The sequence below is a fragment of the Mobula birostris genome, chromosome 15 (genome assembly GCF_030028105.1).
Source record: "Mobula birostris isolate sMobBir1 chromosome 15, sMobBir1.hap1, whole genome shotgun sequence".
In the NCBI taxonomy this organism is placed as follows: Eukaryota; Metazoa; Chordata; class Chondrichthyes; order Myliobatiformes; family Myliobatidae; genus Mobula; species Mobula birostris.
This window is the reverse complement of record NC_092384.1, coordinates 84,865,106-84,881,059: the sequence shown is the minus strand read 5'-3', so window position 1 is coordinate 84,881,059 and position 15,954 is coordinate 84,865,106. Positions and strand designations below refer to the sequence as shown.

The 15,954-nt window shown below is 44.3% G+C and overlaps 1 protein-coding gene across 1 annotated transcript in view; it reads right to left on the bottom strand.

Moving 5' to 3' along the window:
* Positions 1–15,954, bottom strand: part of acsf3 (acyl-CoA synthetase family member 3) — a 51,616-nt gene that overhangs the window by 20,697 nt on the left and 14,965 nt on the right. The window contains exons 3-5 of the mRNA XM_072280050.1: positions 13,134–13,297; positions 8,907–9,052; positions 1,656–1,768 (exon numbers count right to left, since the gene is read on the bottom strand). Coding sequence (XP_072136151.1) covers positions 1,656–1,768; positions 8,907–9,052; positions 13,134–13,297 — 423 coding nt within the window. The remainder of the gene's footprint in view (positions 1–1,655; positions 1,769–8,906; positions 9,053–13,133; positions 13,298–15,954) is intronic.

The window sequence follows — 15,954 nt, the reverse complement described above, 5'->3', positions numbered from 1 at the left end:
GTAGACAGGTCATATTCTGCATAGAGGTCAGTGACCAGTGGAGTGCCTCAGGGATCTGTTCTGGGACCCCTACTCTTTCTGATTTTTATAAATGACCTGGATGAGGGATGGGTTAGTAAATTTGCTGATGACACAAAGGTTGGAGGTGTTGTGTATAGTGTGGAGGGCTGTCAGGGGTTACAGCGAGACATCGATAGGATGCAAAACTGGGCTGAGAAGTGGCAGATGGAGTTCAACCCAGATAAGTGTGAAGTGGTTCATTTTGGTAGGTCAAATATGATGACAGAATATAGTATTAATGGTAAGACTCTTGGCAGTGTGGAGGATCAGAGGGATCTATGGGTCTGAGTCCATAGGACACTCAAAGCTGCTACGCAGGTTGACTCTGTGGTTAAGAAGGCATACGATGCATTAGCCTTCATCAATCGTGGGATTGAGTTTAAGAGCCGAGAGGTAATATTGCATCTATATAGGACCCTGGTCAGACCCCACTTGGAGCACTGTGCTCAATTCTGGTCGCCTCACTATAGGAAAGACGTGGAATAGAAAAGGTGTGGAGGTGATTCACAAGGATGTTGCCTGGATTGGGGAGCATGCCTTATGAGCATAGGTTGAATGAACTTGGCCTTTTCTCCTTGGAGTGATGGACATTGAGAGGTGAGCTGATAGAGGTGTACAAGATAATGAGAGGCATTGATTGTGTGGATAGTCAGAGACTTTTCCCCAGGGCTGAAATGGCTAGATCGAGAGGGCATAGTTTTAAGGTGCTTGGCAGTAGGTACAGAGTAGATGTCAGGGGTAAGTTTTTTACACAGAGAGTGGTGAGTGTGTGGAATGGGCTGCCAGCGGCGGTGGAAACAATAGGATCTTTTAAGAGTCTCCTGGATAGGTACATGGAGCTTAGAAAGATAGAGGGCTATGGGTAAGCCTAGGGAGTTCTAAGGTAAGGACATGTTTGGCACAGCTTTGTGTGCTGAAGGGCCTGTATTGTGCTGTAGATTTTCTATGTTTCTGATCCTGTACAATAACTTGCCTCTTCTTACAAACTCAAAACCTGAAGATACACCAGTATAGTACAGGCCCTTCGGCCCACGATGTTGTGTTGCTCTTTTAACCTACTCCTAGATCAATCTAACCCTCCCCTCATACATAGACGTGCATTGTTTTATCATCCATGTGAAATATCTAAAAGTCTCTGAAATGGCCCAAATGTATTTGCCTCTACCACCACCCCCCGCTAGTATATTCCACGCACCCACCACTCTGTGTGTAAAACCACCTCTCTCTGACAACCCCCCACCCCCAATCACCTTAAAATTATGCCCCCTTGTATTGGCCATTTTTGTCCTGAGGAGAAGTCTCTTCCTGTCCACTCAATCCATGCCTCTTATTATCTTGTACACCTCTATCAACTCACCTCTTATCCTCCTTAACCTCCAAAGAGAAAATCCCTAGCTCACTCAACCTATCCTTTGGGAGCAGACTTCTCTGCAGAACACACACCCTGTACACTGTCCCTTCATGCAGACGACTCCTTATAAACCATGCACACTGGCTCTTTACCTAACAGTGCCCTTTTCTGCAGTGCCGGTACGCAGCCCCATTATTCACATACCTGTTCTCTCTCCATACGACCATACCGTTACCTTCCTTACCTTAGTGCCTGTATTGTCACCCTCAGCAATGACAGTGTAAGAAGAGTGGTTCCTTGTGGCGTTTTCTATTGCAATTCGCACCTCCACTCCTGGCAGTGGGTTCCCAACAGCCCCTGGGTAAAATTAAACAAACATTCTGTGATACAGAGAGCCCTGCCTTGAGATGAGATAAGTTACAATCATCATCAAACAGCCCTCTGGAGATATGGTCAACAGAAAGCTCCCTGTGCACGTTTTGTTCACGGGCAAGGTAACGGTTGTCCAGTGGCTCACCTGGACACCAGACATCTGAACCACCGATCAAAAGAGACGCAAACTCAAACCTTTCCTCCAAAACTGCCAGCCAGAGAATTTACATTAAACTAGAAAGTCTGCCAAAGCCAGTTATAATAAAACTAATCATCAGACTACTGTGTTGTAAAGAATCTTCTGATGTCTTTCTGGGAAGGAAATATGCTGTCCTCACGTGGTCCATTGTGCGTGTGACCAAACCCACCTATATGGGTGACTCACGCTGACCTCTCCAGTTTAAGTGCACTTTCCCTCCTCGCCCCAATCTCCTGCCTTCTCATATCCCTTCATGCCCTGACCAATCAAGGATCTAACAACCTCTACCTTAAATATGAGGAGATTACAAGCAGGATAGATAAGGGGGATGCAGTGGATGCTGTATATTCGGATTTTCAGAAGGCCTTTGACAAAGTGCCACACATGAGGCTGCTTACCAAGTTAAGAACTCATGGTATTACAGGAAAGTTACTAGTCTGATTAGAGCATTGGCTGATTTGTAGGAGGCAGCGAGTGGGAATAAAAGGATCCTTTTCTGGTTGGCTGCCAGTGACTAGTGGTGTTCCACAGGAGTCAGTGTTGGGACCGCTTTTTTTCCATATCTAACAAAAGATGTGCTGGCATTGGAGAGGCTTCAGAGGAGGTTTATAAGGATGATTGCAGGGATGAAAGGGTTATCATATGAGGAATGTTTGATAGCTCTGGGCCTGTACTCTCTGGAATTTAGAAGGATGGGGGGGGGGGGAAATCTCATTGAAATATTTTGAATGTTTAAAGGCCTACACAGAATAGATGTGGAAAGGATGTTTCCCATGGTGAGGGAGTCTAAAACAAAAAGGCACAGCCTCAGGATAGGCTCTGTCCATTTAAGACAGAGATGCAGAGAAATTTCTTTAGCCAGAGGGTAGTGAATTTGTGGAATTTGTTGCCACAGGCAGCTGTGGTGGTCAGGTCGTTGGGTGTACTTAAGGCAGAGCTTGATAGGTTCTTCATTGGCCTAGCCACAAAAGTTATGAAAAGAAGGCTGAGGAGGGGAAAAAAGGATCAGCCATAATTGAAGGGCACAGCATACTCATTGACTTGGCCTCCACAGCTGCCTTGGCAATGAATTCCACAGAGTCACTTACCTCCAGCTAAAGAAATTACTCCTCATCTCTGCTTTAAAAGGACACCCTTCCATTCTGAAGCTGTATCCTCCAGTCCTTTACTCTCCCAAGACAGGAAACATCCACTCCACATCTACTCCATCAGGGTGTTTCAATATTCGATAGGTTTCAGTGAGGTCACACCTCATTCTTCTGAATTCCAGTGAATACAGGCCCAGAGACATCAAACGCCATTCATATGACAAGCCATTCTATCCTGCATTCATTTTCGTCAACCTCCTTTGAACCCGTCACCAGTGTCAGCATATCTTTCTAAGGTAAGGGGCCCAAAGCTGCTCACAACACTCCAAGTGAGGCCTCACCAGTACCTTATAAAGCTTCAACATTACATCCTTGCTTTTATATTCTAGTTCTCTCTAAATGAATCACATTTGCCTTCCTCACCACTGACTCAACCTGCAGAATAACAGGTTAGGAAATCCTGCACAAGGACTCTCAAGTCCCTTTGCGCCTCAGTTTTTGTATTTTCTCTCCATTTAGAAGACAGTCAATCCTTTCATTTCTTCTACGAAAGTGCATGGCCATACACTTCCTGACACTGTATTTCATCTACGACTTCTTCGCCCATTCTCTTTAACTGTCTAAGGCCTTTTGTAGCTTCTCGATTTCCTCAAAACTACCTGGCCCTCTACCTATCCATGTATTGTCCACAAACTTTGCAACAAAGCCATCAACTCTGTCATCCAAGTCATTGACATTTGACATAAAAAAGAAGTGGTCCCAACACAGACTCCTATGGAACACTAGTCACCCGAAGCCAACCAGAAAAGACTCCCTTCACTAATTCTCCTTCGCTATTTGTCAGGCACAGTTTTCCCTTGAGGAAACCAAGCTGACTACGGTCTACTTTATCATGTGCCTCCAAGTACCCTGAGACCTCATCACTAATAATCGACTCCAACATCTTTCCAACCACTGAGGTCAGACTAATGGTCTATAGTTTCCTTTCTTCTGCCACTCTCCCTTTTTGAAGAGTAGAGTGACATTTTCCAGTTTCCCCGAACCATTCCAGAATCTAGTGATGGTTGAAAGATCATTACTAGTGCCTCAACAAAGTCTTCAGCTACTTCTTTTAGAACCTTGGGGTGTACCCCATCTGCTCCAGGCGACTTATCTACCCTCAGACCTTTAAGGTTCCCAAGACCCTTCTCTTTAGTAATGATAATTTCACACACATCATGACCCGAGTCCTGGAATTTCCACCATACTCCTAGTGTCTTCCACAGTGAAGGCTGACACAAACTACTTATTCAGTTCATCTGCCATTTCCTTGCCCCTCCATTACTACCTCTCAGCATAATTTTCCAGTAGTCCAAAATACACTCTTGCCTTTCTTTTACACTTTACATATTGAAGAGATTTTTGGTATCGTCTTTATATTATTGGCTAGCTTACTTTTGTATTCCATCTTTTCCATCTTAATGACTTTTTTGTTCTCTTCTGTTAGTTCTTAAAAGTTTCCCAATCCTCTAACTTCCCAGTAATTTTTGCTTTATTATAGGCCCTCACTTTGGCCTTTGTGTGGGCTTTGACTTCTCTTGTTAGGCACGGTTGTATCATTTTGCCTTTAGAATACTTCTTCCTCTTTGGGATGTATATATCCTGTGCCTTACAAAGTGCTTCCAGAAATTCCAGCCGTTGAAGCTTTGACTTCCTCCCTGCCAGTGTTCTTTTCCAATCAATTCTGGCCAGCTCCTTTCTCAAGCCTCTGGAATTCCCTTTACACCTCTGTAATACTGATACATCTGACTTTAGCTTATCGTTCTCAATTTTCAGGGTGAATTCGATCATATTGTGATCCCTTGCCCCTCAGGGTTCTTTTACCTTCAGCTCTCGAATCAATTCTGGTTCATTGCACAACACCCAATCCAGAATAGCTGATCCCCCAGGAGGCTCAATCACGAGCTACTCTAAAAAGCCATCTCTTAGGCATTCTAGAAATTCCCCCTTTTGGAATCCAGCACCAACCTGATTTTCCCAATCTACCTGCATATTGAAAAGCCCCATAACTATTGTAACACTTCCCTTTTGGTATGCATTTTCTACATACTTATTACTGTTTGGGGTCAGTATACAACTCGCATCAGGGTCTTTTAACGCTCTCAGTTCCCTAGCTCTACGCACAACGATCCAACACCTTCCAACTGTAAGTCAGTTCTGTGCATCTGGTGCAGATGTGTTTATCCAGGAGACCAGAGGTCTCCCAGACTTCCCACAGCCCACACAAAGTACAAACTCTGCTGCTGGAGCCATCCTCACTACACTACTACGCCCCAACAGATGAGGAATGAACAAATAGGAACAAAATGATGAACCAGTTAGGAACTACAAAGACTGTAAGCAATTAACCTGTCATTTCTTCTTCAGGAGAGGAACTCTTCCATTAAGGGAAGCCAGCTACTGAAGCAAGCAGCGCGCCTTTGGCTAGTTTTGAAGCCAAACTCCACCTCTGGAAGGGAAATTACCAGGAAACAGCGAATCAGAAACACAAGAGGTTCTGCAGATGCTGGAAACCTGGAGCAACACACAGAAAATGCTGCAGGAGCTCAGCAGGCCAGGCAGCATGTACAGAAATGAATATAGTCGACATTTCAGTCAAGCCCCTTCATAAGGACTGAAACGTAAGGGGGAAGAAACCAAAATAAGAAGATGGAGGGAGAGGAAGGAGGATAATTTGGCAGGTGAAGATAAGGAGAGGGTGGTGAAGTGAGAAGCTGGGTGGTGATAGATGAGACATTAGATATAAATAAGAAATTAAGGGCTGGTGAAGAAGGAATGTTATAGGAGAGGAGAGCAGACTATAGGAGAAAGGGAAAGAGCAGGGGGCATCTAGGGGGAGGTGATAGGTGGGTGAGAAGGGGTAAGAGGGAAGCCACTTTGGGGAATGGTAAACGAAGGGGGAGGGCCCCAACAGACTTGCACATGAAGTGTCACCTCAGCTGAATGATTGTTTGGGCCCATGAATAGTGGTGAGGGACAAGGTGAAAGAGCAAGCGTAGCACTCGTCTTTCATGCAGGGAAAAGTGCCAGGATCACTGGGCAGGGACAAGTGACAAGGGCGTCACATAGAGAGTAAACCCTGCAGAATGTGGAGAGTGGGGCGAAGGAAAGATGTGCTTAGTGGCAAGATCCCGTTGTGCATGGCAGAAGTTATGGAGAATGATGTGCTAAATACAGAGATGTTAGGGTTGTTGAATTAGCCAATAGGATTTGTCTTGTTAACATTTTTTCAAGAGAGCACAAGAAAAGGACAGAGTAGCCATGTTTCTCGAGTGAGCCGGATGGAAGGAGAAGAAAGAAGGAAAATGGAAATGGAGAACAAACATAGCAGAAGAACATGGTGACACACTCACAAAACCCACTTGGAAGGACAGATACTGATGTCAGGAAATCCTCATGCAGACTCTGGTCTCACGGAGAATGTGCAGATAACTTTTAGTCAGCTAGCACATGACATTGGAGAAAGTTTGACGCCTTTTTTAGTTGGACGTTGTGTGGATATTTATTTACGAATCGCTTGGACTGGTTTTTCAGCGCAGAACTGTTTCGGTACCATGAGTAAATAAAGTGAAGCAAAGTGGATTGATTATGCAAAAATGAGCTCCAATGTTTATGTGCACGATTTAGACTGACTGACCTTTTCTCTATGTTGTTTGTTATTTGAAATATTTTGCCGGTACAATTTTAATCTGTTTATACTGATTTGAGCTAAATAATTTTTTTCTGGCAAATGGTAAATTTGCATGGGTTGGTCAGTTTTTATACAAGCCATAGTCTTATTTTCCCTTAAAGGAACATTCAAACCTTTATGTTTTTGTGTTTACCCAAATTATATCCACCCTAGACCTGTCTATTTATTGGAAATGGTCTTTTCATCATTATTCCCATGTATTGTAGAGTTATGTTGCTGTTAGTTTCTATCACAGTAATAGTTAACTCATTTTCAGCCTACCGTTAGAGGGTTACAATTAATCAATCAATATATTTACAATATTACTGAGATATTAAATACACAACAGTAGACGCCATTGCTTGGCCCACTTTCCCAGTTCATCTGGACCCCATTTCAAAGATTTTCTCTTTCAAGCGACAAGGATGAGAGACAACTTCACAGAGATGTATAAGACAATGAGAAGCATAGAAAGAGTGGACAGCCAGTCTGTTTTTCCACCAGCCAGTACTAGAGGACACAAGTTTAAGATGCGTGGAAGTTTAGGGGAGATGTCAGAGGTAGTTCAGAGAGAGTGTGGTAGATGCCTGGAACATGCTGGGGGCGGGGGGAGAGGGGTAGACAATAGGGATGTTTATGAGACTCTTACATAGACACATGGATAGAAGAAAAATGGAACGTTAAGAGCTGTGTGGAAAACCATGAGATGTAGGAGCAGAATTAGGCCATTTCACCAATTGAGTCTGCTCTGCCATTTCATCATAGCCAATCCAATTTTCCTCTCAGCCCCAGTCTCCAACCTTATCCCCATATCCCTTCATGTCCTAACCAATCAAGAATCTATCAACCTCTGCCATAAATATACATAAAGACTTGGCTTCTGCAGTTGCCTGTGGCAACAAATTCCACAGATTCACCACTCTCTGGATAAAGAAATTCACCTCATCTCTGTTTTAAAAGGATGCCCCTCTATTCCAAGGCTGTGTCCTCTTGTTCCAGACTCTCCCACCACAAGAAACATTCTGTCCACATCCACTCTATCAAGGCCTTTCTCCATTCAATAGGTTTCAATGAGGTCACCCTCATTCTTCTGAATTCTAGTGAATACAGGCCAGAGGAAGGAAGGGAAGGGTTAGTTTGATCATGGAGTAGGTTTATATAGGTCAGTATAACATCACAGACCAAAGGTTCCATACTGTGCTATATTATCTATGTCTGTAACCTTTTTCACTGTCTTCTCTGCCAACAACCTTGGCGTCATCTACAAACTTATCACCATGTTCGCTATATTCTCATGCAAATCGGTGACAAACAAAAGTGGACCCAGCACCGATCCCTGTGGTACACCACTCCAATCTGAATCCCCAATCCAACCTTCCACTATCATCCTAAATCTCCTTCCACCAAGCCTTGAATTGGCCAGCTCAACCTAGATCCTCTATCATGTAACCTTGTAGACTAGCCTACCACATGAGGCCTTGCTGGTCCATGCAGATAACATTGATTATCTGGTCATCAATAACCTTCTTCAATAACTCTTCACAAAATTCAGACAAATTTATGAGACACGATTTCCCACACACAAAGCCATGCTGACTGTCTCTAATCAGTCCTTACTTTTCTGAGGAATGGCACAGAATCAAGAGATGTCCATTTAGGACAAAGTTGAGGAGGAATTTCTTTAGCCAGAGGGTGGTGAATCTGTGGAATTCATTGCCACAGATGGCTGTGAAGGCCAAGCCATTTGATATATTTAAACTGGAGGTTAACAGGTTCTTGATTAATAAGGGTGTTAAAGGTCACTGGGAGAAGGCTGAAAAATGGGGTTGAGAGGGATAATAAATCAGCCATGATGGAATGGTGGCCTAATTTTGCTCATATGTCTGATAGTCTTATTGGTTAGATACTGATAGGTTGTGTCCCTCAGAATCCCCTCTAGTGAATTGTTATTAGGCTCATTGTAATGCGAGTCCTTCCCACAATGTACTGACTAGTCTGTCTTTTCCCATTAGCTGGCATGATCCTGGGTCGGATTCTAGTGAGGACAATCACTGGGAAACGCTCTCAGAACTCTCACAGCACAGGCTTCCAGGAACTCCAGATTTTTAATAAATCATCAGAGCTTACCTGGCACACGGGCCCCATGCAAAGGGTTTGACAGAGCCATTCCTATCTCTGTCATCCCATAGCGCTCCAGCAACGTGTGGCCAGTGATTTCTTTCCACTTCTCCAAGATTGGCTGCGGAAGAGCAGCAGATCCTGACACCATTAACCTAAAAAAAATAAAATCACAGTTAACAATGAGTACACAGCATAACTCAGTGAGTCAATGTGGCTAGACAGCTAGAAGTATGGATAAGAAATTGCTTTTCACACCAGAATGTGAGGTACAATGGTTAGCCAAAAGCTTCACTGTTAGATTTTACAGATAGGACTTCATCTTCTGACCCATTGCCTCTGAAATATTCTCCTTCTTCCTGAGATGTGTCTTCCTGTCTGCCATGGTGGATGGAGATCTCAGCCACATCTCCCTTATTTCCTGCAGATCTGCTCTCACCCCTCCCTGGACAATACAAAGATAGAACTCCCCCAGCATTTGTATATCTGCTCTCACCCCTCCCCAGAGAGTACAAAGATAGAACTCCCCCACCTTCAGAATCAGAATCCTTTATTATCGCCAAGTATGTGGACACATACAGGAAATTTGATGCCAGTTTCCCTGAGCTCTCGCTGTACAGATTCTGATTCTGATTCTGAAGATAGAACTCCCCCAGCATTTGTATATCTGTTCTTACCCCTCCCCTGGACAATACAAGATAGAACTCCCCCTGCATTTGTATATCTGTTCTCACCTCCCTCGGACAGTACAGAGATAGAACTCCCCCAGCATTTGTATATCTGCTCTCACCCCTCCCCTGGACAATACAAAGATAGAATTCCCCCAGCATTCACATATCTGTTCTCACCCCTCCCCAGACAGTACAAAGATAGAATTCTCCCAGCACTTGTACATCTGTTCTCACCCCTCCCCAGACAGTACAAAGATAGAATTCTCCCAGCACTTGTATATCTGTTCTCACCCCTCCCCAGACAGTACAAAGATAGAACTCCCCCATCGCTCACATATTATCTGCTCTCTCACCTCCCCTGACAAAACAAAGATAGAATTTCCCTGGTACTCACATATATCAAGATGTCGCTGGTGAATAACGGTGAAATTCTGTGGGTTACATTCAATACTTCTAAATATACTTCTTTTGAATTACTGTCACTGCAACCTGTAGCATGCAATTTCCCTTTAAGCAGTGAACTTTTGAACTGACTTAATGAACTACAGATTTCATAATCTTCTAAAGGACTAGGCGGACTGAACTCTCAAGCAAACGGGTATGGCACCTCTCAGCAGACAAAGATTCGTCACCATGGATGGAAGTGAGGAAGGAGGGGGAGCTCCAAGCTGGGCTGAAACAGAGGAATAAGACCCCTCCACCCAGCCTCTTGAGAGCAGAAGTGCCAAGTAGATGATCCAGCTCAGCCTCCTCCAGAAGTCTCCAGCATCCCCTATGCAGCCAATCCCATTCACTCCACGTGATATCAAGAAACGGCTGAAAGCACTGGATACTGCGAAGGTGATGGGCCCAGACAAAATCCCGGCAATAGTCCTGAAGACTTGTGCCCTAGAACTTGCCATGCCACTAGCCAAGCTATAACACCAGCATCTACCCAGCAATGTAGGAAATTGCCCAGGTATGTGCTTTACACAAGAAACAGGACAAGTCCAACCCAGCCAATTACTGCCCTATCAGCCAACTCTCAATCATCAGCAAAGTAATGGAGGGGTCATCAACAGTGCTATCATGCAGCACCTACTCGGCAATAACCTACTTATGGATGCCCAGTTTGGGTTCCATCAACGCCACTCAGCTCCCAACCTCATCACCTCCTTGGTCCAAACATGGACCAAAGAACTAAATACCAGAGCTGAGGTGAGAGTGAGAGCCCTCAACATCAAGGCAGCATTTGACTGAGTATGGCATAAAAGTTCTTCAGCTAAAATGGAATCAATGGGAATTCGGGGGAAAACCCTCTGCTGGTTGGAATCATACCTGACACAAAGCAGGATGGTTGTGGTGGTTAGAGGCCAGTGCTGTGGTGGCCAGTGCCATCGTGTTTGCTGTTGTGTGCTGGGGCAGCAGGCTGAGGGTAGCAGACACCAACAGAATCAACAATCTCATTCTTAAGGCCAGTGATGTTGTGGGGATGGAACTGGACTCTCTGACGGTGGTGTCTGAAAAGAGGATGCTGTCCAAGTTGCATGCCATCTTGGACAATGTCTCCCATCCACTGCATAATGTACTGGTTGGGCACAGGAGTACATTCAGCCAGAGACTCATTCCACCGAGATGCAGCACAGAGCGTCATAGGAAGTCATTCCTGCCGGTGGCCATCAAACTTTATAACTCCTCCCTTGGAGGGTCAGACACACTGAGCCAATAGGCTGGTCCTGGACTTATTTCCTGGCATAACTTACATATTACTATTTAACTATTTATGGTTTTATTACTATTTATTATTTATGGTGCAACTGTAATGAAAACCAATTTCCCCCGGGATCAATAAAGTATGACTATGACTACTCCTGCACCTATTATCTATTGTCTATTGTCTACATTAATAATGACCTCTTAAGAATCACTAGATTCTGGAATTGTTTGGGAAGACTGAAAAATTGTAAATGTCACTTCACTCTTCAAGAAGAGATAGAGGCAGGAGAAAGGCCAGTTAATCTGACCTCAGTTGAGGTCAGATAATCTGACCTCGGTTGTTGAGGAGGTGCGGGAGTCAATTACTAAAGATGAGGTCTCAGGGCACTTGGAGGCACATGATAAAATAGGCCACACTCAGCATAGTTTTCTCAATGGAAAATCTTGTCTGACAAATGTCTTGGAATTCTTTGAAGAAAAACACAAACAGGACAGACAGGAGAATCGGTTGATGAACTAAACTTGGATTTTAGAAAGATTCTAGCATGGATAAAACAGTGGCTGATTGGTAGGAGGCAAAGTATAAGAACAAAGGGAGCCTTTTCTAGTTGGCTACCAGTGACTAGTGGTGTTCCATAGGCGTCTGTGTAGGAACTGCTTCTTTTTACATTATATATCAATGATTTGGATGAAGGAATTGATGGCTTTGTTGCAAAGTTTGCAGATGACATGAAAATAGATAGATGGGCAGGTAGTTTTGAGGAAGTAGAGAGGCTGCAGAAGGACTTAGAGAGATTAGGAGAATGGGCAAAGAAGTGGCAGATGGAATACAGTGTTCAGAAGTGTCTGGTCATGCACTTTGGTAGAAGAAATGAAAGGATTGACTATTTTCTAAATGGAGAGAAAATACAAAAAAGTGAGGTCAAAGGGACTTGGGAGTCCTTATGCAGGATTCCCTAAAGGATAATTTGCAGGTTGAGTCTGTGGTGAGGAAGGCAAATACAATGTTAGCATTCATTCCAACAGGATTAGAATATAAAAGCAAGGATGTAATGCTGAGGCTTTATAAAACACTTGTGAGACCTCACTTGAAGTATTCTGAGCAGTTTTGGACCCACTTTCTTCGAAGTGATGTACCGAAACTGGAGAGGGTTCAAAGGAGACTCACGAAAATGATTCCAGGATTGAATATATTATTTCTTAATGCATGCATTACTAAATGACAGTAAAAGAGGACTACGTGTCTTCATAATCTAAACATGGCTTATCACATAAAGAGCATTTGATAGCTCTATGCCTGTATTCACTAAAATTCAGAAGAATAAGGGTGACCTAATTAAAACTTGTCGAGCAGTGAAAAGCCCTGATAGAGTGGATGTTGAGAGGATTTTTCCTATGGTGGAAGAATCTAATACCAGAGAACACAGCCTTGGCATAGAGGGGCGTCCTTTTCGAACGGAGATGAAGAGTTATTTCTTTGGTCAGTGAGTTGTGAATCTGTGGACTTCATTGCCACAGGCAGCCATGGAGGTGAAATATTTAAGGTAGAGATTGATAGATTCTCGATGGTCAGGGCATGAAGGGATATGGGAAAGAGGCAAGAGGCAGAACTCTCCAAGTACTCACATATCTGCTCGCACCCTCCAACTGGGTAAAGAATGATAGAAGTTCCCTGGCATTCACGTATCTTCTCTCACCTCTCCCCTGTACAGAACAAACATAGAGCTCCTCTGGCAGTCATGTCAACCCCACCAGCCTTCATGCTCACACTGTAGGGAACTCCCTCCATTCCTACCGTAGGGAGACCCCTCTGCTCACACCGTACGGAAATCCTTCAGCTGTTACTTGGTTTATTGGATTATTTTCTCACCTAATGTTGCTCTGGCATATGCTGCGAATGAAATCCCTCACATGGCACTGAGTGAAATTCTTGGTGTGGTACTCAATGAGTTTGGCATAGATGGTGGGTACTGCCATAAACACGTTGATGCGTGGAGCTCCTGTACCACTGGTTTTCAGCAGGTACTCCCAAACCTGAAGAACAAGATTAGAAATATAATTTGTGACCAGCACTTCTGCCATTTCCATTTATCTGAGGATTGAGAGCCATAGAATCTTACAGCACAGACACAGATCCTTCGGCCCATCTAGTCCATGCCAACCCATTAACCTGCCTAGTGCCATCAAATTGCACCTCGACCGTTGCCTTCCATACGCCAACCATACATGTACCTACTGAAATGTTTCTTTAATGTTGTAATCGAGCTTGCATGCACCACTTGTGCTGACAGCTCATGCCACATTCTCATGACCCTCATACTTGGAAGAAGTTTTTCCTCATGTTCTCCTTAAATATTTCACCTTTGATCCTTAACCCATGACCTCTAGTTCTAGTCTCACCCAACCTCAGTGGAGACAGCCTGCTTGCATTTACCCTATGTATACCCCTAATAATTTTTTATACTATCAAATCTCCCCTCAATCTTCTATGTTCCAAGGAATAAAGCCTTTCTCCTGGTTACAACAGGATCCTTTCCAGTTCACTTATCACAAATCGATCCACTGATGATATGATAGCCTCTGCCCTCCACTCCGTCCTGTCCGACCTAGAAAATGGGGTCTCCTGTATCAGACTGCTGTTTGTAGAGTTCAGTTTTGCGCTCAACATAGTCATACTCTGAAAACTGGTAGAAAAACTGTCCTCACTCGATCTCAACACCTCCCTCCGCCATTGGATACTGGACTTCTTAACAGCAAGGCCACAGTCAGTCCATGAGATCCTCGCCCTCTCCCCCTCCTCTCAACTTGTCTTGTAATAAAGTCCTAACCTATCAACTTTTCTATATAACTCAGATTCTCCAGACCCAGCAAAATCTTTGTAAATTTTCTCTGCACTCTTTCAACCATTAACATATTTCTGGTAGGTAGGTAGGTAGGTGATGAAAACTGGACCCAAGCTCCAAATTAGGCCTCATCAACTGGAGCGCACAGAGGAAAGCCATGTAGTCACAGGAAGAACTTTGCGGTCACTTTGAACTTTGAAAAGAGTGACAGGTACAGTCGATTTATTCCCCACTGCTGTGACCCTACCGCTCCTGAATGCCAAGATACTTGGAATATAGCCTCTGGCATGCTTTTTTCATAATTGCATCGGTATGTTTGGCCCAGGATAGATCTTTTGAGATGTTGACACCCAGGAATTTGAAACTGATCATGTTTTCCACTTCTCATTTCTTTGCAAATGAAGACCTATTCTTGGGAACTTCTCTCTCGAACTCATGACTTACCAGAGATGGACAATATGTTTTCCTTGAGTATTATTTATGTTGCACTCTTTTCTGTTCCTTATTAGAAATATTTGAGGATTGTGCTGCTTTACTTTTCACGTGCCCTTGTGAAGCACCTTGAACCCATAAACACAAATGCATTATTTTGCTATCTGTTTATTTATTATATATTTCATTGTAATTTATCAACATTTTTATGTATTGCACTGTTGTGCTGCCACAAAACAATAACTTTCATGATTATAAACCTGATTCTTAACACCTTGACTACCCTTCACCCATTTTCCTGATGGCCAGTGACAGGACGTCAGGATCACGGCAACCAGTACAGCAGGTAGAAAGCACAAATTCACTGCAGGAGAATGACAGGCTCTCTCTCACCACACAGCCTGATTCTGCAGGTGAATACCGGTCTCTCCTTCACCACACAACCTGATTCTGCAGGTGAATACCCGTCTCTCCTTCACCACACAGCCTGATTCTGCAGGTGAATACCCGTCTCTCCTTCACCACACAGCCTGATTCTGCAGGTGGATAATGGTCTCTCCTTCACCACACAGCCTGATTCTGCAGGAGAATGACAGGCTCTCCTTCACCACACAGCCTGATTCTGCAGGTGAATACCCGTCTCTCCTTCACCACACAGCCTGATTCTGCAGGAGAATGACAGGCTCCCCTCACCACACAGCCTGATTCTGCAGGAGAATGACAGGCTCCCCTCACCACACAGCCTGATTCTGCAGGTGGATAATGGTCTCCTCTCCACCACACAGCCTGATTCTGCAGGTGAATAATGGTCTCTCCTTCACCACACAGCCTGATTCTGCAGGAGAATGACAGGCTCTCCTTCACCACACAGCCTGATTCTGCAGGTGAATACCTGTCTCTCCTTCACCATACAGCCTGATTCTGCAGGTGAATACCTGTCTCTCCTTCACCACACAGCCTGATTCTGCAGGAGAATGACAGGCTCTCCTTCACCACACAGCCTGATTCTGCAGGTGAATAATGGTCTCCTCTCCACCACACAGCCTGATTCTGCAGGTGAATAATGGTCTCCTCTCCACCACACAGCCTGATTCTGCAGGTGAATAATGGTCTCTCCTTCACCACACAGCCTGATTCTGCAGGAGAATGACAGGCTCTCCTTCACCACACAGCCTGATTCTGCAGGTGAATACCTGTCTCTCCTTCACCACACAGCCTGATTCTGCAGGAGAATGACAGGCTCTCTTTCACCACACAGCCTGATTCTGCAGGAGAATAATGGTCTCCTCTCCACCACACAGCCTGATTCTGCAGGTGAATAATGGTCTCTCCTTCACCACACAGCCTGATTCTGCAGGTGAATACCCGTCTCCCCTTTATTTCTTCCCACCTCACTCAGGATCACAAGACAAGTTC